General features: G+C 41.9%; 1 protein-coding gene across 1 annotated transcript in view; it reads right to left on the reverse strand.

Moving 5' to 3' along the window:
* Nucleotides 1-322: 322 nt before the first annotated feature.
* The window catches only part of LOC145398736 (protein sidekick-like), an 82630-nt gene continuing 56875 nt past the window's right edge, over nucleotides 323-26077 (reverse strand). Inside the window, exons 9-11 of the mRNA XM_080271534.1 lie at nucleotides 5876-5892; nucleotides 2623-2678; nucleotides 323-421 (exon numbers count right to left, since the gene is read on the reverse strand). Of these exons, the coding sequence (XP_080127660.1) occupies nucleotides 323-421; nucleotides 2623-2678; nucleotides 5876-5892 (172 nt within the window). The remainder of the gene's footprint in view (nucleotides 422-2622; nucleotides 2679-5875; nucleotides 5893-26077) is intronic.

A 26077-nucleotide genomic window follows, 5' to 3' on the forward strand; every position in this document is an offset into this window, starting at 1 on the left:
TCTTCACTTGTACACTTATCAAGCGCTTTACAACCAAACCTGAGTGAATAATTGAAAAACACGGCTATAAAGATGGATTTCTGATACTAATTCACTTCGTACAGGAAATTCTAATAAGTATTTGTTAAGATCTTTTATGATTACGGCCACTGGAGCTTAGCCTCAGTGGTGGCGGTGGTGTGAGAGGATAAGAGAATGGCGATAGGGGTGACACTTTAAGATAAGGACCAAGGACGGTGCTGTGTGACGTTACGGGGGTGGAAGGTGACGTTGTGTGACGCTGTACAGGTGAAGGATGCAGGTGTGACGCCGCAAAGGTGAACTACCAGGGAGGCAAGGGTGAAAAACGGCGCTGTGTGGCACTCCAGGGGTGTGTGGCGATGGCTGCCTTGGGAGATGAATCAAGGCTGAAGTGATGTACCTGTAAGAAGGAATAAATTTAGCTATCAGTTAATGACAAAATTATGTACATCCTATAAGGGAGAAAAAAAAACCTGTCAGTTAATATAGAAATGCGTGAAGTGGAGAGGTTGTATCAGTTTGTAGTCAATATGTCAGTCGTTTATATGGGTCAAAGAGTCAGAACCAGCAGACTGACTAGATGATCTGTCTGTAACTCTCACACCAATGCCGGTACCGTAGCAAGTCTATTTAACCTCTCTCAGTGCAAAGACGAATTTTCCGTTTCATTTTAACAACAACCATAGGATTTTAATCAGTTTAGGACAGACATTCTCCACTAAAGAAGTAAATGATGACTTTCTCTAACCCCTCCAAGTCTCAAACTCTCTCCTGAGCTGAATAAACCGTGTAGAGTTGGGAGGAAAGAATGTGTAGAGAAAAATAAGTTTCTTTCCACGGTTTGACGAATACATAGCGGAAAAGTCGAACCATTTGAAACACACACTAGTAGAGACTGGGTTTTCGTTGTATTTCGCCAGTTGTACATTTTCTTCACACGGAACTGGGAAGATAGTTATTACTCTCTCTGTACGTCAGGGTATTGAAGATCTTATTTCATGCATCGTCACAGTTCAACTTACGCCAATTTTTTTACGGTGTACGATAGGAGAAAAAAGTTCGATTAATATTTCACTTCTTCCGCTTCCCACGTCCCTCTGCTGGCTAATATTCCTAAGCTGAGAGAAGCTAGGCATGTTTCACTGGCCAAGTTGATTCTCTCTGCCACGATGCGTCAGGGAGGAAAGTGACAGCCGCGTTCTAAGCAAATGTAGTGGAATTGTAGGCCAACTTTTGTCCTTGATTGTACAGCCCACTTCACTTGAGATAATTCCTCCAAGTTTCAGTTTCTCCTTCTAATTCAGGTTCCTACCCTTGCTTCGTTGTGTGGAAGACTGATGCTAGATGATGATGATGATGATGATGGTGAGGAAGAGGAAGATGATGGTGATGACGATGGTAGTGGTGGTGAGGGTAATGATGGTGATGACGATGATAGTGGTGGTGAGGGTAATGATGGTGATGATGATGATGATGATGATGATGAGTACAGAAGGATAAGTTTGACTCCACTGGCTGAAAGTACTCCTTACCTGTGTATCAAAAACGTCAGGTTGATTGCGCTTGACGTGGAGGAAGGGTTATCGACCGCAGAACACACAGAGAAAACATACAGTATGCGTGCAAAAACAAACACCCGTTGCCACACACACACACACACACACACACACACACACAGAGGGTGACCGAAGTTTTCCATAATGTTTCAAGCAACCCCCAGCATAATAAACAGCCAAGGCGCCTTTTTCGCCCGCGTGTCATATTCTTTCGTACATACTCCGCCCATTCTATTTGCATATCGTGTGTTCTCCCCTTTGGGGCTAAGATGCGAATGAATGTGTTTGAATGGATGAGTAAATGGAGAGTGAGTCATCCTGTCTCGGCTACCTCCCTTTCCTTGGGGGAAGCAGCCTAGGTATATAGATAGATAGAGATAGATAGTGTTCACAAATAGATTAACAAGTGAACACAACGGACACTCATAACCACACAACCCTTTCAACCCGATGACGTGTTCTCTTGGTTTATTCCTATATATCCAGATGATTTTATTCATTTTCCTTTTTTTTCCTTAGAGCGAAAGAGTCAGTCAGAGCAACATCTACGCTAACCCCTTATTTTGACCACTACCGTCTATCCTGAGCTGAGTAAAATCGTCTGGTGGATGAAAGACTAAAAGCTGAAAGACGTCCCGGGCCTGATAGAGTTAATAATACACTTACGAAGAAATGAATGGGAGAATAGGAATGCTGAAACTGAAGAAAGAAAATCCAATGAGTTCATCTGACTTAGAATTGTTTAGGTGAACTGACGTGAACTTTTGCTGTATTGGGTGATTTTGTTTTTCTCTTGACGTGGCCAGTGTGTCGTATCTTTTTCACTAATCTTTGTTAGAGTTGTCAGGGTTTGTCGACTGGATGGTTATTGCCTTATTTATTGGTAATTCATGTTGTTTTATTCGCAAAGTAATTTGTTACCTTTTGATATATTTTCCTTCACTGCCTTAAAACAGTAACTAAAGCGGTGATCTTATACCATGCGTCTTATGACGATAAGAAAATTAATCAAGCTGGTAGGTCGGGGTGCCCACCATCCACTCACTTGATGCAGTGCTGCTTTCAGGTGCTTGTACTCCGAGCTAGAAGCCAAACGGGTTCCTGTAACCAAGGAAATATCCAATACGCTGGATGGTAACCATATAACCAACGAGTTTCCTTGCAATTAATCCGGGTTAATGCACTCCAACCGCATGGCAACTGTAAAGATTTAAATTCAAAGTGGGGGCTGGGGCTTACTACTCACTGAAGGCCACTTATGGGGAGACCAGACTGGCCATCCTTGCCTTAAATGCCCAGACTGAGTGGCCCTACGTTCCTGACGATGCAGTAAAAGCCTGGGTTATATATATATATATATATATATATATATATAGAGAGAGAGAGAGAGAGAGAGAGAGAGAGAGAGAGAGAGAGAGAGAGAGAGAGAGAGAGAGAGAGAGAGATAAACAACACCTTATTAAAATGTGTTTCATATTTATTAAATAAATGAAACAAATCGGAACTGATGTATTTCTGTTTTGTCGGAAATGGATTTGAATTGGAAATGGTAAAATGGAAATGGCCTCAAGTCCTCTTCGGACAAACTGTTCGAGCTGAAGAGGTTACATATGGCCTTCAGTAACCCATCCACACGAGAAATCTTTCCCAACGTGAATATAATCTAGAGGTAGGAAGATTAAACCAATAAATGACGTCACCGGAATGAAGCAGTTAAATAAACAATACGTCATGGCAGTGAAGCAATTAATACCGCCTGGCTAATACCAAAAATACCAGCCGTCATCCACACTAAGGGGTCTGGGCGGTCCTTAACTAAATAAATCCCTTGGTTGTGTAGGATTAGCTAAGATTTAAGTGGCGTAGTAGTTGTGATGGCGGTAACAGACTTATTTTCACTTTTTTATTCATATGATGTGTTTTTGGTGTGTGTGTGTGTGTGTGTGTGTGTGTGTGTGTGTGTGTGTGTGTGTGTGTGTGTGTGTGTGTGTGTGTGTGTGCTTAATTCTAGCTCCCTTCACCACGAGATCTTTCCATAACAAAATTGTCTGGATGCAGGTAAAAAGAAAAAAAAAATAGTCATGTTTTCCACCCTAACTAGCCATAAGATTGCTATGCCTCCATCTTTACTCTTCAACTACAACAAATGGCAACCTAAAATATGATACTAGTCACGAAGAAGTGGTATGGAAAATTTGTAGGGGCGTCATACTGTCTTATTTTGCCCTGGATCAACGGTAAATACGCTGGAAAAAATCCTTGCCAAGTTAAGATGATTGGACTATATAAATACCTCATCTGACTCGTATTCTCTTAAGGAGCTCCCTGACACCTCTTCCTTAACGATTTATTTTTGGACATGGTTGGTTATTATCCTTTTGTACAGAACGTTATTAATGCAAATTATGATGATATTAGAAGCATTGGTAAAGCACAGAAGAGGAGAGTAAGATGTAATAAACAAAATAAATCGCTTAGGAAAAGGTGTTAGGATTTCTCAGGACTGTACACAATCGTCTGGTGTATTGAATTCTTAGTAGTGCTGGTGTATTGAATTCTTAGACTGCTGGAAAATATCTCAAGAGAACAAAATCTTGTGGTGTCTCTCTGAATACAATACCCAAACTGCACCAATCACAGCCAGCGCGATAATCCCCTCTCTTAATGCCAGCGTCAGGCCCAGAGATAAGGTGCAAACGGGCCTGCAAACAGGGACGTATTTCGAGTATCGCTTTGGAGATTTCCTAGCACTTCTTCTTCAGCTATTTATCCCGCACACTACACCTTAGTATCCCAAACGTTAATAATATCAGGCATACTAAGTCACTAAATAAAAGACACTACGAAGCCTCCTGTTCCCCCCAGGTCAAGTCCCATACTAATAAAACCAGCCCCACACTTGCCACATGTACGTTGCTAAGACCGTCATAGAGTAACGTTGATATCTCACTACACCCCATAACCCTGACAGTAGCAGTATTTATGCAGCCACCAGGTACCGCCTCACACCGCATTTCCTTACACCCGTCCCACTGCTGCCATTTAGCTCAGCTGGTTAGTGGCGAATTGGAGATGCAGTGAGGTGAGGCGAGACTGCATTGCCCACTTCCACATATGCACAAAATTATATATATATATATATATATATATATATATATATATATATATTTATATATATATATATATATATATCAATCTATCTATAGATATATATATAGATAGATAGATAGATAGATAGACAGATAGATAGATAGATAGATAGATAGATAGACATATAGATAGATATATATATGTGTGTGTGTGTGTGTGTGTGTGTGTGTGTGTGTGTGTGTGTGTGATTGTTCTTCCCATTGCTAGGATTTATATTAAGTGAAATAAAGCAACTTCGCGTACGGTATAAGAACATAGGCACCCAGAATATCGAAAGGCTTAAGGAATTCCACTGACTTTGGCGACGGTCTAAAAGCAGAAAAAAATGTCATTCATGCCCTGCCTCATCCCTCTCACAAAAAATACCTAATTACACTAAATCTGACATTCAGCATTAACAACTCACATTATTTTTTAATGTAAGAAATGCACAATAAGCGTTTACACCGACCACATCACAAACTTTCCTTTCCCTGATGACTTACAGAAATAATTTGTATTCTGGCAGGCACACCAAGTGATTGCACCGTAGCCAGGGAACTCCGCAACTCCACACAGTTTGGCTTACACTACCATACTGTGTTTGTACCATTATATAACTAAATTCTGAGCTGGCGTTGGCTACATAATCGTACCATGGGTTTGTATAGGTCTTCCCAGTATTTACACCCTCGCCGCACAATATGTAAAATACAGAATCTTGGCAGCCATTTCTAACATTATATCTATCTGTGTGAGGTGGACGGTACAAGCGTGTTAATGGTGATTTTGCTTTTCAGAGGTACGGTAGCAACCAGAGCTTCAAAAGTGAGGCTCAAGACACGCCATTCCTAAACATTTCTTATTATTTCTAGACATTTCTCATGATCTTATTATATTATTTATTATTATCGTGGGGAAGGGGGTACATATTTCTGGAACTTGTCTGTTATATTTCTTACCTCTCCCAGGAACAGACAAATCATGACAAATGCCTAGCGCCACCTTATCGACCTGAGTAAAAAGCAACTGATAAAACATGACAAATACTTAAGCACACCCCGTCACCTCAAGTAACAAAGGAACCGGGAAAAACTGCTCTGCTTTCACCCCCACCGATCATTACTTTTGCCAGCGTAGCAGCCAAGAGAAAGGAAGGCATCACTCACCTAGATCACGTCGACTGCTGTGGAAACAATGACAACCAAAAAGGTATTACGCTACTCAGGATGCTGGCCTTACAGCGATAGATGAATTAAATAGCAACACCCATGGACGATGTTCACTATACACAAAACCACCTTCTGTACGGTACCTACTGTCAGCACGTACCCGACGATGACAATAAAAACTGTTTCCTATTTTAATTTATTAATTCATTTATAGTCGGTATGAGACTATTTCCATTATGCTATCTATTTCGCAAATGATACAATATGTCAGTAAGAGAAACCAGCCTATACTAAGTTTCCTCAAGGATAATTGAATATCCATTTGAGACGAACACTTGTTTACGTTATGATATCCCACCACTGCCTCACCAGCGATACACCTCCCCATCATGACCTTTGCAAGCGAGCGGGCGGTCACTGAAGCCATCATGAAAATTACATCAGAAGGCTAACGGCCAGTTCACACGCGACCATGATGGCTGCTAGGGTAGAGGGAATGCAACCCTGACAAAAGCTTCTGTACACTCTGTAACCCTGCGTTATAAAGTCCTCCATCTACTGCATATAATTTATGAGCGAACGGAAAGACGACAGGAGCTAAATTGCTAAAACGCTAACCACATATAGGCAACTGTTGCTGTCAGCGAGACTAACACACACACACACACACACACACACACACACACACACACACACACACACACACAGCGCATGGGTGGAATAAAAATTACCCCCTCATAATGAAGGCATTGAATTAGCACGGTGGGCGATATTATTTTCACTGACGGGGTTGGAGGAGATCTTTGTAACTCCAGGATGGAGTTCTTATATATATATTCCCTACCCTAACTTCATTTCTATTTTTTTTAGTAAGAACAAAGGACATGCTAAGATTCTGCTCTCTCCCTTCCTCGTCGTTCCTTAAAAAAAGAAAAAAAATTATATAACGTGGTGGCTTTCCCCGCGTACCTAAGATTATTTTATGCAGGCAGAACAAGACGTGGGGAGACTCTGAATGCTCCTTGACCTTCCTCCAAATATAAACAACAGTAATGGCAAGGAACTCAGCCAAAATGTGTGTATCCGTGCCCAGATGTAAGGTACGCAATCGAAAATGTATAAACGAAACATATCACATTTTGTAAACATTATGGATCTCTATAGCCTCAAGGTACGGTGCCAACTTAACAAGGGAAGTGTTTATTACCTATTTAAGTTTATGAGGAAAAACACTAACTAAACATCTCAAGTTATCATTAGGCCTGTGGAATCTCTCGTTTTGGTTTGTATGTTTATGCTGACTTATATAACGGGTGTATATTCTTGAGTGCAGCCCTGGCATGTGTATTTCTTTACAAAGCTCACCTGTTCAGTTGAATTTATTACTATACTACCTCAGCCCCGAAAAGCATGCTTCAATCCACCTCAGCCCCTAAAAGCATGCATCAATCCAGTATCAACTCAGTATTGCCCCATCAGAAGTCTAAGGTTTTTATTGAGACATTTGCAAATTATATCAAGCAAGGTTTTATTTCCCAGTTCATAGTTGCTAATAAGGAGATGGGAGAGGAAAAAACACTCATATCAAAACTAATTTTATAAGGCCATGGAATTCTAAACACTTTCTCTCTGGTTAATCAAGCTTTCATTCTTGCCGCCCTCCTATTTTCAGCATGTAAGAGGGTAATAAGCTATAAACATTGACAAAAAGTATGGACTTCATGTTCAAAGGATCTGCGTGGTTCTTTATTATATCTATTAGTCTTTATTAATTCCTTTCATATGCTTAAACATCTAGCTGTTTTTAAAATATCTAGTAAATTATTATCATTATTTCAACGCACGGATCTCTTTCAAAATACGAACCAGGGGATAAATATGTTCACGTTTCAATTCTAATCCCTCTTCCTTATTTTCCCATGACGTAGAGGCAATTTTACGCCATGCACTCCTTTCAGAGGGACTAAGTCATGGCCTTTATTCTGGAAACTTTTGTTGGAGTTCAGACCACAAGTAACAAGCTGTAAAGGTCGCCACACCCCTGCTCCTATCACTTCCAGTCGCCTTTGCTATTTTATTCAGTACCAGTAGATTTCCACACTACTGGGGACATTGTGAGGCAGTGTGAAGGGGAAACTTAGAGGCAGACGAGGTAATTTTGAAGCACAGTTTTGAAAAGTAGTGTTCACGTTCAAAACCATGGCTATCTATCTATCTATCCATCTATCTATTGCCAGACGCCTTAATCCCAAAGCGGGTGGCCACAAACAAATCGCCTCCATGTCGTCCTGACAAAACCGAATATTTAAACATCCTCTCAGCAACGTAACACCTGCCTGTCTAGTTACCTGCATACTAATTACTATCATCCAACTCCTTTACTGCCATATCAGGAGCTTTGGGGCTCGGAGTAGGCTGCTTAGTACTGGTATTCATGGCCAGTGACTAGTCGCACATCCCTGAGCGGTATTATGTTAGCAATAAATCATAACCAACCCTACCATGTAAACCTTTATCGGCTACATCCGGTTGAGGCGCCCAAATCCACACATCACATGGCGTCCATATGACTGTACAGTATATTCATCACCAATGAAGTAAATAGTTTCCTGGACTATAAGAAACTACTTGGCTTGTTACTCAGCTTAGAGTCAATGATAGCATTAAATAAGATGAATGGATGATAAGCACCTCGACTATCCACCTGCCACATACTACTACTACTTCTACTACTACTACTACTTCTACTACTACTACTACTACTATACTACTACTACTACTACTACTACTACTACTACTAATAATAATAATAATAATACTGAGATAAACACTACTCAGACAACCGATTGTTTTAAAGCTATCAGAATCCGAATTAATGCTCTCCGATCCTTCCAGACGCTGCCGTAAGCTACACACAAGACAAGCCGAGGTGCTGTGGGGTAGTGCTGGATGGAACTGGCTAAGGCGGGATATTGCGCAATGTTCTAACTTCATACGCTTTTAGTCGCTATGGGCTGCCGTCTTTGGGAAGCCCGGAGATGGGGCGAGAGGAAGGGGCAGGCCGAGGATGAGATGGCGAGATGAAATTCGGAGACTCCCTGGCACTGGACCGAACTGGTTAACCTTCAATTAGTTAACATGAAAAATGATGAGAGAGGCCCCTGTCTTGCACTGGACTAACGTAGGCTAATGATGCTGATGATAAGATGATGATGATGATGTTGCTTGTTGCTTTCATATGTACCGTAGATATATTTATGTGTATCTTACGTACTTACTCACGTTTATGTTACGTTTTTACCTTACATAATCGTATTTTTATTGCAAGACTGAGTAAGGTTCGTACAGTCCCGAATTCTGTACATAAAATTTTTAGATTGATTTTGGCACATACAGTTTCGTGTGTGTGTGTGTGTGTGTGTGTGAGAGAGAGAGAGAGAGAGAGAGAGAGAGAGAGAGAGAGAGAGACCGCGTGCACCATGGCGGGAGTAATGATGTACGACAAGATACATCGTTGTTTTGTGTCTGGCAAGGTATAAATAGCAAGAGGGGATTTCCAGGCCTTTCTCCTGCCCACACAGCCTTATCACGTACTCTCAGCCGTATCATCATCACCACACGCTAAGTTTCTCCTCGTAAAACCATTGCTCCTCCTTTACATACCTCTAACTTTAATCTAACCAAACCCTAACAGAATCCTAACCTAACCAATCCCTAACACACTAGGCTAACTAGCACCTGATACACTGACCCAGCCTACCCTAACCCTCACACTAACGTAACCTAATCTAACTAATACTTAACACACCGACGTAATAGACTTAACGAAACCCCGACAGACTAAGGTAACGAAAGTAAATTGACCTAATGGAATTGAAACCTTCCTAGAGAGAGAGAGAGAGAGAGAGAGAGAGAGAAGTTTGACAGTTCCCAGGCAGTGATGTATAACTGCAACTCTAAACTCTATTAATAAGACAAAAATGAATAAAAGCTGGGAGCAGGGCAATGAAATGGCGGGGGACGGGACGACATAGAGGCGATTTGTTTGCGGCCAACCCTTGCGAGATTGAGGCGTCTGGTAATAAATAGATAGATATAGACCTACGAACGCACCAAGGACAACAGGCTGCCCTAGCTAAGCTGGTCAGAACTAGAAGTAATCGGTTAGACCTGACGTTACGAGGCTGACGGTAGGTCTATCTATCTATCCATTGCCAGACGCCATAATCCCGTAAGGGGTGGCCATTTGACTGAGTTATTTGTTTTACAGGGAGGGGCACTAACCCTCCACCAACCCACTTGTTGACACGAAGGGAGCACGTATGGTTTGGTTATATGGTTACAACCCAGCGTTGTAAATGGTTTCTTGGCTTACAGGAAACCATTTGGCTTGTCACTCAATGTAAAGCCACCTGTAAAGGAAAGAAAAGCAATAAGAAGTTACAGGAAAGATGGGAGATACAGGAAGAGAGGAGGACAGGCACAGAAAAAGAATGATAAAGGCTAAGGAAGAAGTAGGCAGCACTGCATCAAGTGAGTGGAAGATGGTCGCCACCAATTTTATGTCTATCTATTGTCAGACGCTTTAATCCCGTATAGGGTGACCACAGACAACTCGCCTCCACGTCACCCATCCCGTCATTTGGTTACCCTCCCTCCAACTCACATACCCCTCTCTCATGTCTCCACTCCATCCCTCCATCTCATCCTTGGTCTCCCCCTCCGCCTTACTTCCACACATTCGTCTAGTCAGTCTCCCATTTTTCATCCATTCCACATGACCAAACCATCTCTATGTCTTTCTCTTAACACTTTCAATCTCATCCATAACAGTACCACAACCCTCCTTCAGTTACTCATTTGTCTGTCTGTCTCTCTACCTCCACACGCTCCTCTAAAATAGCTCATTTCCACTGCTCTTCATATAATTTACTTATATACTGATAATAACTTGAAGCACAGATTTATATATTAAAGCATCCACTTTCTATCTGTCGACCCCTTCAATATGAAAAACGGATGGGAAGATAAAAATGGTTGTCCGCCACATTTCAGTGGTTTTATATAATGTTCTTGTTACCACCTGACTAGTATACGAAATGACAGTAATGCCTAAAAGAATGGGCCTAAAGTAAAAAAAGAAGAAAAAAAAAAAAAGCCTCCTCGCGATCGCATCTGTCAAACCCTTCGAAATACACAAATAAGTAAATAGGCTTGGCAACTCAGGCTAATACGAAGACCTTGATACGAAGCGGCGACGTTTGACTACCAGGCTTGTGGAAGAAAGTTGAGTTCCGTGAAATTTTAGTAAACACACGTATCTCAAAAACCGCTCAAGAACAAAAGTGAGGGACGTCAACTCCCTTGCCCCTTCCAGAATTAGCCAATCAGACCCTCCTTTTCACACTCCCAGGTTTAAACACAAAAATCGTAATATTCCAAACCTCATCTAACCTCATGGCAGAATGAGTCTCGTGATATGACAACGTGGGTTGGTGTGTGGTGACAAAAACACTAGACTGGCTATAAGTATAATTTAATGGTTCCTCAGTAACAACGCAACTCAGCCACTCAGTGACACGGGAGTTTCTAGGCAAAGCTGTTGGGGGGGGGGGTCTAGCAGCAATGCATCGTCTTAGTGAAAGGAAAATTTTGTGAGGTGTTAAATATACTGTGATGGTGCAGTGCCGGCCCCTTCAGCTTACTGGTTCTACTAGTTCTATTCACACAAACCGGTGGAAACTAGTCAAGGTACAGTGTGGCATGAAATAGCTGGCTCTACCCGTGTGTGTGTGTGTGTGTGTGTGTGTGTGTGTGTGTGTGTGTGTGTGTGTGTAGAGGGGTGGGTACGAACACCTGCACATAGGGGTTGAGGTGCAGCCACAAAAATACTCAAAGGGGTGAAGGCATTAGATTCACTACGCAACCTAGCCTAACCATTCTGAACTTAACCCCTGCAGTTCAAGGACGTATTATGAAATCGCTATATACATATCTACCTGCAAATAATTATAGTCAATTTAGAGAACATTTTTTTTTAAATTAGAGGGGTTAGACAGAGCCTCATTAGCCCTATCAGTGCAAGAGGACATTCCAAAGTTGGATAATCTCGTCTTAGGTCGCAAAAATAAACTAAAAATTACGTCACTGGACTGAAAGGCTTAACTACTTACATATAAACATACTCATGGGGAAGAATGCATATCTCACCTGTGCAACCTGACCTAATCTTTCTTAATTACATATATGTCAAATCTCTCTCTCTCTCTCTCTCTCTCTCTCTCTCTCTCTCACACACACACACACACACACATACACGGATTTGCCAACATGTAAGGCTGAAAGAGTACATAAGGCTTCAGCTCATGGGTACACACACAGTCAGAGGATCGTAAAAAGTAGCAAAGCCAGCTAGAGACAATATAAGTGTGTAGTAGCTTATAACTCAAGCCAATAGTGACCTTGAATATCCCCTAGCACCTATGACTAAGCGATTTATTTTGCGCATTATATTTCATCATCCACTTTTACGAGTAGAGGTGCAGACAGTGTCGATATTAAAACGGCATAACTTACGACAGGATGTTCAGGTGTAATGGAAAAATAAGTCGCTATGAAAAGCGGGTTGCGAAATCACTGTAAGCCACTTAGAATACGACCCTTAACCCCTACAAAAAGCCACTCTTAAGCTGAATAAAATCGTCTGGTGGCGGAAAGAATAATATGCGAAAATGCATCATCGGGCTGAAGCGACTACCTGGATCTAGCCTACCTGCTAGAATCTCCACTACCACGAACTGCCAACCACTAGAATCAGCACTACCACTAACTACCATCACTGCCAACTACTAGAATCACCACTACTACTATAATCTTCCCTCAGCCGAGCCTATTCAAGCTGGTCTCTCTACTACTGTACAGTCGCGGTCAATAATATCATTTTACTGTTTCTAAATCCGCATCTAAAGAGGCGATCTCGGCATAAGAACACACACACACACACACACACACACACACACACACACACACACACACACACACACCACACAACCTTGTCTTAGAACACGACAAATAGTACACACACACACACACACACACACACACACACACACACACACACACACACCACAACCTTGTCTTAGAACACAACAAAAAGTAAACACACACACACACACACACACACACACACACACACACACACACCACAACCTTGTCTTAGAACACAACAAAAAGTAAACACACACACACACACACACACACACACACACACACACACACACACACACACACCACACAACCTTGTCTTAGAACACGACAAATAGTACACACACACACACACACACACACACACACACACACACACACACACACACACACACACACACCACAACCTTGTCTTAGAACACAACAAAAAGTAAACACACACACACACACACACACACACACACACACACACACACACCTCTTGCATCAGACCTCAACAAAAAATAAATATATAAAAAATAACACCAATTGTAGTCAAGGATCAGGGACAAGCTTCTTAAATCACCTCTCCACTCCCACCCCTGACCCCTACCTCACTCCCCCTCCCAGTCAAGGTATTCACTTCAGTGCCTTTCGTGGCTCAGCATAAGGTGTACCTCATCTCACAAGCCAGGTGGGCAAAGAAGAACAGTTAACGGGTCAGAGGAAGTGTTACAATCAAGGACGTAAGTTAGGCAACAAATTAACAGCGTCTACTTTACCTTTAATAACATAACTTTCCTTCTTCTTGCGTCGTATCAGAGAGAGTCAGCTATGGGCAAAGGAGCATACCAAGCCTCTCTCAGCGTTGGATTAATAGTCAGGAAAGGAAGATGGGAAGTACAAGACAGGTAATAATAGGTGAACTTGAAGACTATCACCTAAGGGCAGGCAAACACACCAAGCCTCTCTCAGCTTTGGATGAATGGTCAGTAAAGGAAAATTGAGAAGTACAAGACGTGGAATAATAGGTGAACTTTTTTCCCCGACTGTACAAGGTTAACCCTTTGATTGCCAATACTGATTTTTTTTTTTTTTTTTTTTTTGAAGCTACATTTTTTTTTCTTTTAGCTGGAGGTGACTTTGGCAGGTAGAGAATTACAAAACATACTGACTAACCTTTTCAGTGAGACTCATGTTGGTATTTCATCCAGGCTAACACCAGATTATTTCAATTAGTGGAGGGTAGACGTCACAGTTAGAGGATCAACGCAATGAACACTACTAGCGACAGGAGAACTGACGGAACTTACGCAGTGAATGTAATGCAATGTATAATGCAGACTACAAGGAAAACAGGCACGAAGGCAAAAGAAACGTTGAATGTGTGTGTGTGTAATTCACCGAGTCGGTCACCGGGTCGGTCAGGATCAACTGATGGTCGTGATGGTCAGCTTTTACCCTCCCGGAAGGGAGCTGAGAGCTCATATAGTCCGATCTAAGGGCAAGGCTGTGACCTTCACACACGCACACACCCGTCCCCTTGCTCAAGGGGGACAGTAACCACCCACTTCGTCAGTGAAACTTTTCGCAACCTGAGCGAGGCGCGAACTCCCGTCCACCAGTTGGCAAGCGGGAACGTTACCACTGCACCAGCGAGCGGTGTGCGTGTGTGTGTGTGTGTGTGTGTGTGTGTGAGAGAGAGGAGGTTGTATGACGCAGTTAGGATAGCGTAGGTACTGCCACGCCCGATAAATTGTGTGTTTCGTGCGTTGCCTGCATAATGACTCGTTGGCAAGAAAGCAAAAAGGGAGAATTATGCGTAGAATACATCCACGTGGTGTTTGGCCAGACGAGAGCTTTATAATACTTTTCTTTCCTATAAAATATTCTAACCAGTTCACAGGATAAAGTCTCCATAACATCAGCGATACATCACAGATTACTTTTTCTCATTTTTTTTTTTGCATTCTTCTTCTCTTTAATTTAATTGCGAAATACTTGGTAGCTGTACGAGAGTAGCAGTAGTAGTAGCAGTAGTAGTAGTAGTAGTAGTAGCAGTAGTAGCCCCAGAGTCATCTGAAATGCGAACCTAGTGTACTGCAGTCTGAAGCAATACACCATCCACCTTTCGGGGGATGGGGAGGAAGATGAGAGACGTTTGTATAACCGGGAAGAGGAGCAGCTCGGTTATGTAGGTGCCACCACGTGAAGGCGTCTCTTTCCAGCACCAGTATGAGTGAGGGCCAACGTATATACAAACAATCTTAAACACAACTTAACCTCAGGAGAGTTTGTAAATACGACTTATCTGTGTTCAGTCCTGTGTTAGATTCAATAAACCTGGATCATTCAATAGGCGATAAACATGGTATTAAGCTAGTACACCAAGTTCGGACCGTCTGACAAAGCACTCCACTTACAAAGAATGAGAGAAGGAGGCTGAGGATTCGTGATTCTTATCGACTGCCATTAACCTCTTGAATCCAGGTGAAGTCCTCATTAGTTTAGTTTTACGTCTAATAATACCGATCAACTTGAGAAAGGCCTGGTATACTAACCCCACCAGGCAGGAAAGTCTAACCAAAGCTGAATAAAATCGTCCAGATGTGGTAAGAATAATAACAGAAAGAAACCCCCCGGGACCAAGAAAGACATCAGCGCGGCCAGTGAGTTAAGAGATACAGTTAATATCCCCGTCACACTTTCCTCCTAAAACACGATCTGCATCTGTGTTACATCCAGGTTCACGTGTATTACTGGGTGAACAGGGACAGAGGAAAAACAAACTTCGTCCAACAGTCTGACCAACCCGGGGAATCAAAGTAGCGTTCTTCCAGCTGCAGGTAGGATGTAGCCTGCTAATCTATGCATCACCGCCTCGTGGGGAAGGGGTCTGGGGGGGTTGTCTTATCTCCCGGGCCTTCAGGATGCCGGGCTTACGCAGATTGGCTAATGGCTTGACACTAAATGGTAACTTGAGATAACGTTATCAGTTAGAGTGTGGAGTTAACTGATTACTAAGTTTTGTGCTAATTTTACCTCATAAAACTATGCAGCTAAATCAATTCTGACAAAATTATACCCAAGTCTAACATGAATCATAAGTTATAGGTAGTTAAGTTGTAACACTTGAAGACTTGTTGATTAACGTATTTAACTACGGCATAATTATACCATGCACCTTAATTATACTGGGAATATGCACTTCTAACATATATCTAAATTTCTGCGGATGCCTGTAAATCTTGAAACTCTAATAGGCAGATGATATATGGCAGCACGTGCGAGTGACTCAAAATCAACAGGGGTGAATTTTGATGACAGTTGATCTAGTATATTGCCATTGGAATCGCAGACAAGAAGACTACAGCCGCAATCTAGGTGACGTGTTTTCATTCTTACACCTTACTTTTTATGGTGCGTTTGTAGAGTTGCTTAACATCATTATTATTTACATCAGTGATATTCAAGAGGATTATTAAGGTGTGATGTGCGCCATACGAGTCTAGATCCACCTTTTTGGAAGAGGAAATGAGGGGGCAGTTCTGCCAAAAATAATGGGGGCATACCCTCCCCCCATCTGTCTCCCACAAATCGCTGATGACGAGGCATTACGGAATCTCCAAAGCCAACTTGAAATACGACCCTCAGTGCAGTGAAGTCTGCTTTCTGTTGCCACTACAACTGACGACCTAGTGCTTTCTCTCATCGCAGAGAAGCGGGGGCCAGTGTTCAGATGTTTTACCCACCGAGGCCGGGAACGTCTTTTTCACTTTATTCTTGCCATCTCCTCACAGTTTTACTCAGCTTAGGATTGACTTTCCGACCTAGTGGGGTTAGATACAGCCTTAATCAACCCTTCAGTACGGGAGACACCGATACAGTATAACCAAATGCCCCTCAACTCCTTCCTTTTCACCCGAATGAAGTGCAACTCAGGATTTGGTCCACCAGGTTCGCGTTTAGAGAAGCCTTCCAACCCAGCATCTAAATATCGTCTTGTAGGCTACTGATAAGCACAACAAACCTATGCAGCCCACCACACAGTAGCATACTCTAGGCAACATGAGTGGACAATGTGAATAACACCAGTGTTAGCCTTAAAACATCTGTAACTCTCCTCGTTGCGAAGACAACACATTCTCTTAGAACCTACTCCTCCACCTGGAGCAATGGTGCCTCCTGTCCACCCCCAGTGAGTTGTGAAATGGGAAAAATATAAAAAACACAGAGAAGAATATGGAGGAATACGATGCACAAGAAATCGGTAGGAAAGAGCCACTAAGAAGTCTTCCTTGCCACTGAGAACACAACCCTAAAACCTCTGCGAACGTAGGACAGTAGCTGCTTCACAGGGATTAAAGAGAAGGTTAAGTCCTCCTCCTTTGTGGCCTATTGTACAGTAAACAAGAGGGTAATGACAACCTTTTTAATTCTCAACAGCCAACATACAAATGGGAATCAAAACCATAACATGTAAAAGTTGATATATACTATAGCGCTTTTTTCTCTAAACTGACAATGATCCCTAACTCCTGATGGCCATATGTAGTCAGATTGGAGCATTGATGTGACTAGTAACCAAGGAGACTCGTTTCTCCCTCAGAGGTGAATAAGGCTCATTGAACGTCATCCAACCACTACTTGGTATTTAAGTTGTGCAAGTAAACCAGGTAAGAGCAAACAGACTAGTAAAACTCCTGCGTCTGATACTGTATCCTGCCAAATCTTGCCGGGATGTGATTTTTTTTCCAGCCATCTTGTGCAAATTTATCCAACAATGACCCATTCGACGAGATTCTGAAACTGAGGCATAAAATAATGATAAGGTTGTCTTGTCACCAGAGTAATTTGTCAAGTAATTTTCTTCTCTCACTCTCTCTCTCTCTCTCTCTCTCTCTCTCTCTCTCTCTCTCTCTCTCTCTCTCTCTCTCTCTCTCTCTCTTACAGTTAGAATTCTGGAAATATTAATAATCTCTTTCCCAACGCTCATTAGTATGAGACCCAATTCGAACTCTTTTGTGGTTGAAAGAGGACGTTAAATGAATTTGTACTATTGCATGTGTGTGTGTGTGTGTGTGTGTGTGTGTGTGTGTGTGTGTGTGAGAGAGAGAGAGAGAGAGAGAGAGAGAGAGAGAGAGAAAAGGAAGACAAATGACGGTAGAGGAAGAATGGGTGTGGGAGGATAGTGCGAAAAAAATGGAAAGAAGAAAATATTGAGAAAGAAGGAATGGAAGAAAAAAACAGGAAAGAGGAGGAGGAGGAGGAGGAATTAAAGAGGTGAAAGATGGAGAGACAGCACTGAGGGAGGAAAATTGGCAGAAGAATGGAAGGATGAAATGAGTAAGAGGAAATGGAAGAGGAACTGGAATTGCATAAGAGAGTAAGGGAATGAATATACTAAAAGAGCCAAGCTGTTTGTTGCCAGACCCTATAGGAAGAGTCTAACCTAAATTTATATTAACCAGAAAGACAGAACATCCGAGTAAAAGGGAAAGCGATGAAACTGCAGGAAAATCTACCCGCGTTTCACAAGGCTCTTGAACCAAAAAGGGCAAAAAAGGACCTACCAGACTGCAAGTGGCCCTAAGCAAGGCAGAAAGGTCCCTGTAACTGTCCTAGAGGCTCTGGGGGGCTGGAAAGGGCTTAGTTCGAATCAGTCCCTCTGTAAGTCTGTGAAATCTGTGTTCCTAGGCCGGCCCGTGGGACAATCTGGCAACGAAGGGAGTATCTCTGTCAGTCTACATTTTGATTCTTCCACAGTAGAACCGACCCTTGTCTCGGAGGGAGAGTGATGGTCAGAATTATCCATGCTCATTCTGGTGAAGGACGGGTCTGTAGTGAGAGCAGTGAGTCACGGAAGTGGGAAAAGCGAGGAAGGGAGAAGGGAAGGATGAGTATGAAATATGAAGGTTAGGAAGGGAGAAGATGATAAGGATGAGTATAAAAAATGTCCGGTTGGTAATGGCAGCTGGGAGGAAAGGAATCGACGAGCACTCCTGACTGTCTGTATTTCCTACTTCCTATGATCTCCAGTCTTTCAAACGCAGTGTGTCCAGGCATCTCGAAATGAACGGATCTTGAATTTGGCTCTCTTTTGTATTGTTTTTGTTTTTTTCTTGGAAGGAACAATTTGCGGGCTCCTGGCCTTTGGTTCCTTCTTCCTTGCATTTAAAAAATGCATGGAATTTTGCAAAGTTTGCTTCTTATATGTAATTACTTGTATTCATTTATTTTTGAAACTCATATAAAATTAGCCACAGAACAAAGAAGGTAAGGGGCGCGTCCGAATCAAGCTCTCTCCATACCGTAACGATGTTCAGGGTTGAATTGAACACGTACATTTACTGGGATGGTTGTTTGGGCATCTGATGGTTCTGTTTCGGTTTTATGGAGGTTCCGCGCCATTCTTTTTACACTTTTTGGGCTGTGAAATCATCTTGGCCTAAGCCTAAATAAAACCTGTGGAATACGTGTCTCGAAATGGCACAGAAAATCTTAGGTCAAGTTGCCTAGAAATGTAGTCTTAGGGCCTTGGTAACGAGCACTGGTAAAAATATCAAGAAGAAAACGAGAAGACTAGGACATTTTCCCCTGAGAAATGTTAAAAAAGAAACTAAAAAGCTCGTGAAAACCAACCTATATGGATCGAAGAGTGACAAAAGCACACAGAGAATCCAATCACACCACACCGAACAAACCGTGCGTTACGTCCACCGCCAGACACAATAAAACACTCTAGTTATTGGGCCACATAATCTCTCCTGGTACATTCCGCTCACGAGACAGAGCATTCCGATTTAGAAAACTTACGAAGGGAATGAAAGGTGCGTGTCTTAGGCTCTGGAATCGTAATATTTCTGGTGGCTTGGTGTTCTAGTGGTAAGAGTGACCCATGTAGAGTGACGATCTTCCGCGGGTTCGATCCCTAAGAGGTTAAAGGACGTTTCATGATCCTTAAAATATCATCAAGGGAAGTAAGGTGGTTGTCTACCCTAATATATACAGGACTACAGTAGGCTATCCTGGAACAACTACATCTGGAGGGAAGGGTTTTTTTTTCTTTACCTAATTTCACGCTGGTATAAGTATGGTATTGGATCGTATGAAGGTAGTGTTGAGTTGACGAAGTGTGTACTTAACGGAGAAGCATGCATGAGGGTCTGCCATTCTCTCTCTCTCTCTCTCTCTCCTCGATAGTGAGAATAATCAATTTTTGGCCAATGACTCTCTTTCTTTTAGGCGACTTCATATAGCCTCGCTTCCTCAAATTTTATTCCGTTTAATACAAATTAATATCTTCCTACATGTGGTGAAAAATATCGATAAAATTCTCGTTGGTTTATATCTATATAACTGGGATATAATCATAGTATCTATCTATCTACCTATATTCGTCTATCTATCTATCAGCCCTTAGGTATCTGTCTATCTATCTGCCCTTAAGTATATGTCTATCTATCTGTCTATCTGTACGTTATTATTATTATTATTATTATTATTATTATTATTATTATTATTATTTCTTGCCTCTGAGGAGAGAGAGAGAGAGAGAGAGAGAGAGAGACTCAACACCGTCGCCACAAACCCTCTCTCGCCGGGGACAACTCTAGCTTTCTGTTCCAGGTTATATCAGAGGATTTTATTCAGCTGAGAGTTTGGCCCGTACCGGTATTCTAGTAAGTTCGAGATGCTCCCTAACACCTCTACCTTAGCTATTTATTTTTGGATACGGCCGATTTATTTAATTTGTGTGTTGTTTATGAAGAGTGTGGTGTTATTAGAATGACTGAAATAACACAGAAGAGGACAGTAAGGTGTAATTAGCAAAATAAACCGCTTAGGAAAAGGTGTTAGGGAGCTTCCATTACCGACTAGAATACCAGTCTCAGTGATAATTCTCGTCGATTAAAGAAGCTCCCTAACACCTCTTCCTTAGCGATTTATTTTTGGATATTCCTGGTTAATACCTTTTTGCAAGTTATTTATGCAGTGGATGGCACCATTGGAAGGATTTATGCTACACAGAAGAGGATAGTTAGGAGTAATATGCAAAATAAATCTCTTAAGAAGAGGTATTACGGACTAAAGGGAAGAAGGAAAGCTATAAAGGGGAAATTAGAAGACAAACTTATAGTTTCCTGGATTTATGGAATGCAGAAGAGGATAATAAGTAGTATTAAGCAAAATAAATCGCTTAGGAAGAGGTGTTACGGGCCAAAGGGAAGGAGGAAAGCTATAAAAGGGAAACTTAAAAGACAGACTTAAAATATCCTTTAAAGATAACTCAGGATGACGATGGCGTGTCCTATCCTGTAAGGGGTGGCCACAAACAAATCGCCTCCATGTCACCCTGTCCCCCGCCATTTCACTGCCCTGCTCCCAGCTCACACACCCCTCTCTCAAATACCTCTCCACTCCATCCCTCCATCTCATCCTTGGCCTCCCCCTCCCTCTCCCCCCAAAGTTTCGCCAGATGAAATAAAAGCTCTTACCTCTAAATGATGTGTTAATTGACCATGAAAAATGTTGTTGTTGCTGTGGCCCTAGATTAATCTGGACGTGAACTCGGTGGACTGCAGGCTGAAGCGAATGAGAATTTGGATAGTGACAAGTGTAGTGAAGTCATTCTGAAGAGGTCACCCCTCACAAGATGCAGCGTCAGAAAAATGATGGACAGATTTTTACCATGCGCTTCTAGGAATAATCTATACTCTTACCACTTTAACTTGGCCTAAAATTGCCTCCTCTCTTAAATGCTCAGTTGGAACAATAGATTTAGACTGGAATATGATGCTAGTCACGAAGAGGTGCTCTGAAAAGGAGGTAGTACCGTAGCACTGCCTTTTTTTTTTTTTGCCACTGAGATAAGCTGCACGACGACGAAAATCTTGGCCAAGTTAAAGTGAAAGTAGTGGATGTTACCCTGTATCAGCGTGACCTGGAACAGAAACCTATATATTCGTGCGTCATATATAACACCGGGTCAGTTTGGGCAGCCTGTTCGTTTGTCTCACTCACCAACACACTTTGTAAACATTGCCTGGCACACGTCACCACTGTAGTATTTTTACGTGTGTCCGTACATTCTGTTCCCTTCCACTTAGCCTAATCCAGGGTCATAATATTTCAACTGGGAGTAACTACGATGGTCATGACGTTAACGATGATGATGATGAAGATTATGAACTAGAACCCTCGAAAATTTGACACATATACAGTATATAAATTCATCCGTGCATTATCAACCCTGTTTTGTCCCATTAGGGACGTAGGTGCCCAGGGCTAGGCTATTTAATCCAAACATATATGGCAGGGGCGACCACTCCCTCTGCCTCGAGTGGTGCTATGTGAGAAGTAAACCCCAACTATTCCTTGGGTGTGAATACTTTATACATCACATCCGTCTGGAGTGCCGTGACTCACTAAATCAACAGGCGTCATTATATATATTTTTTAAAGCAAGACGAAAGAAAGGTTAAAACCCCGTGAGGTTGTTCATTCCAAGAAAAAAGTAAAGCAAACCAAATGCAAGATGCCTTCAAGATGTCTGAACACAATACGTTTAAAGGACTGGGAGTCATAGGCAGAGGGATATATCGACAGAGAAAGACAGTTCGAGAGCTGACCTGAGAGTACTGATTACCTCTTGCATTAGGGAACTGGACAGAAAAGGGGAGGGAAGGAATAGGAGAAAAATGTTTGAATGGTTTTTGGCAACATGTCAGGAGTGGGAAGAATCTGGGTTGGAGGCTTCAGAACATCTGGAAGGACAAAAATAGATTTTGTTAACAAGAAGAACCGACTTAGCACGGTTCAGGGAAGAAGCGTAAAGAGACAGAGATTTAGCGGAAAGTTGGCACTTGTACCTCTTGTGAGCCAAGAGCTTGTTCTGGTCAGTATTAGAACAAGAGAGATTATACCATTTTTTTTTTTTTTTTTTTTGAAGTTCGAAGGTAAGACAAAGGTATGTATGCCTTCATACCCAAGAGGATAACTTCCGTAATGTGCAACTCACACCCAGCTGAATCTCGTCCATGGAAGTAGTAGTTATTCCAGGGAAAATAAAGTTCCGGTAAGTAGGCTACTGCCTGAGGGTCTCACAAACTGCTGCACCGAAATTCGACAGACGTCTTACTGGAGCGATAAGACAGGCATGTGAGATAGGACTGTGATTGGAGGAGTCAAATGGAGACAAAAGACAGAGTGAGCAGAAAAATTAGTTGTAAGATGTAGGTCAAATACAGTGTGTTGGCACTCTTCCCACGGCGGTCAGGGATACGGGTAGAGCGCTGCACATGTTGCTCTAGGACATTAATGAGAGGAAGGATGCAGACTTGATCACCACTTGTGTTAAACAATGGAGAGGAGAGCTAAAGGTCATGGTGAACATTGAAATAACCTAAAATGAAGGTTTCAGAAAAGGGAGAAGTGAAAAGAATGTGTTCCATCTTAGAAGTAAAATAGTCGAAGAATTTAGTACAATCAGATGAGTTAGGTGATAAGTAAACAGCACAGATATAGTTAGCCAGAGAATGACAGCTCAGCCGAAGCCAGAGCGAAGAGGATTCTGAAGATTCAGGACTGAAAAACAAAACAAATTAACGAATTGCTTAGAACAACCACATTTGTCTTTACAATGAATATAGAGAAAGTAAGAGGATACGCAGGAAACACTGCCATCAGCTGCCTCACAACTGAGTTTAAGTGTGGAAAAAAGGGTGAGGTTACGAGGAGAAGTGATATTTAACAGAAAGGAATGTAGAGGAAAGACCGCGAATGATACGGAAATGGACAGAGGGAATGTCAGACAAAACCTAAGCACATATAATTTGGTCGTATCCAGGAGAAGGACGGATGGTGGAGGCATTTATGGTTCCCCCCCCTTCCCCCATGGGGGGACTCTGAGCATGGCTGTTGTAACGCCATTATTTTCTTCTAAATTGTCTACATTTGAAACAGGACGAGTGGTGTATAATGTGCATTTAGTTTGGTGTAGACAGTTAGAGGAAAATATTTAGGAGTATGTGCTGGCCCATTTCACATGTTACTGAAACTGAAAAAAATGATAAGAAAAGGAGGATTGTCAGAAGCTAATCCTGTTCGACTGGTACTTAAATCTACCTCCTACATGTATTGGATGTATACTTGAATGTTTCAGGACACCATCTGGCTTGTAACTCAGTGTGTGTACAGTCTAACGAAGATAGCACTACCTCTAATGAACGCCCTATGGAAGCACTCACGCTCATAAATGCATGATTGTGTTACACGGGATAAACAGAGTAATAGTATTATGATGCTTTAATATTACAGGTCACTTACACAGGATTTCTCTCTCTCTCTCTCTCTCTCTCTCTCTCTCTCTCTGCCATGTGAAGCTTGCATCTCATGTAATTCCTCCCTCCCATTCACTCCACTCACCTCCACCGTTCCTTCCCATTTTTCCTTTTCCCCTAACGCTTTCCCTCACCTGTCTTCCTCCTTCTTCCCCTCTTCTCTCTTCCTCTCCCCTTGCCTCCCTTTCTTCCATCCGTCCCCCCTCTTCACCTCTCTCTCACCCCTCTCCCTCCCTTCTTTCTCTCCCTCCTCCTCAGCAGTGCAGAGATCACTGGGTCAGCGGAGGTGAGGCGAAGGGACTGATAACTAATTTCCTGAGAAAGAGAGAGAGAGAGAGAGAGAGAGAGAGAGAGAGAGAGAGAGAGAGAGAGAGAGAGAGAGAGAGAGAGAGAGAGAGAGAGAGAAGATGGGTCTTTATGCATTTTCATGAAACTATCATCTCATTCACTAGATTCGTAAAAAAAAAAAAAAAAGTAGCATTTTTCGTGTAATACCAGTGTATTTCACGTAACCGGAAGAAGAAGGACAGATTTAAACTGATAAGTATGATTTGGAATACAAAAAATTCATAGTACAGGAAGTTAAAGCACCAGAACATCTATATTATTAAAATTCAATTGCAAACCGTATCAGGAAGGAGCACTCAGCAGGTGCAACAACTGTGCCCCAGTCTGAGATCAAACCTTTTGCCCTACTTTGTGACCTTGAAATTCGACCTTGAAATTCGAACAATGTTTCTCAAACTCGAACTGCTTCATCTTTCCCTGACCCTCAGCTCATCCCCCAGGTTTGGTCAAAAGTTAATATAAATGTTAATGTTGACTTTGGCCTTTGAAGTATTCTTTTCAAAAGAGAAGCACATTATTCTTGGCTGACTTTAAACACTACCGCCAAGCTCGATCCAAATAAAATAAAAGCTACTTGTGATAAAGTGCCAAGTGTTTGACCTTGCTCTGTGACCTTTACCTCACAACAATTGTCCTCAGACTGACTCAGTCCATCTTTCCCTGATCTACAGCCATTCCACCAAGTTTGGTCAAAATCGGATCAAAACGACCTTCCCCTTGTTCTGTTAACTATGACCTATATCAGCCGAAATTTAATCACTTGTTCTTCTGAAACTTTTTACTCATTATTCCTAATATGACGCAGTTTCATTCCATAGGTTATTCCAAATTCTTGCCAACAGACAGACAAACTAAGCCAAACACACAGTCCCCCCTGAGCTACGCGAGCTGATGTAATTAAACCATATTTTAGCCCACAGAAATAAAATAACATAATCAAACAAGACTTATAACACACAGTATCAAGGTACAGTAGGTTCCATAATGTAAGTTGCTACAAACTCACAAGCATATTTACATGAGATTAATTTGGGTGTTCCTTCTTACCTGATGATATTTGCGCTATCCGAGTGATTTTTAACACTTAACACTCAAATGAAGATAACATTTTTACAAACGGCACACAAACTGAACCAATTCGACACCAGGTACCAGTATTTACGTGTGGTCAGGTGGGTGTTGGGGGTGGTACTGACAGTCGCTGGGTAAACAATTTGTGTGGTGGTGAAACAACCTGTATGGTGACTGGACAAGCTGTGTACTAGAGCTGTGAATCATGTTGTATTGTAGCTAGTTAATAGCTGATGGTTTAAATATCAGTTCTTCCCCTGCCAAGTACATGAAATTAGCACAGAGAATTTACTGATTCCATGAAAAATGCATTAATGTACGTCACTTTTTTCATTAAATCAGTGAATGAAATTATTGCTTCATGAAAAAGGTAGAATGCTGTGCATTTCATAAGATGAACACTTGCTCAGATCAAGCGTCACACACACACACACACACACACACACATATATATATATATATATATATATATATA

Source organism: Coenobita brevimanus, chromosome 46 (assembly GCF_032717465.1).
Source record: "Coenobita brevimanus isolate Jiangsu-jjx chromosome 46, ASM3271746v2, whole genome shotgun sequence".
NCBI classification, from domain to species: domain Eukaryota; kingdom Metazoa; phylum Arthropoda; class Malacostraca; order Decapoda; family Coenobitidae; genus Coenobita; species Coenobita brevimanus.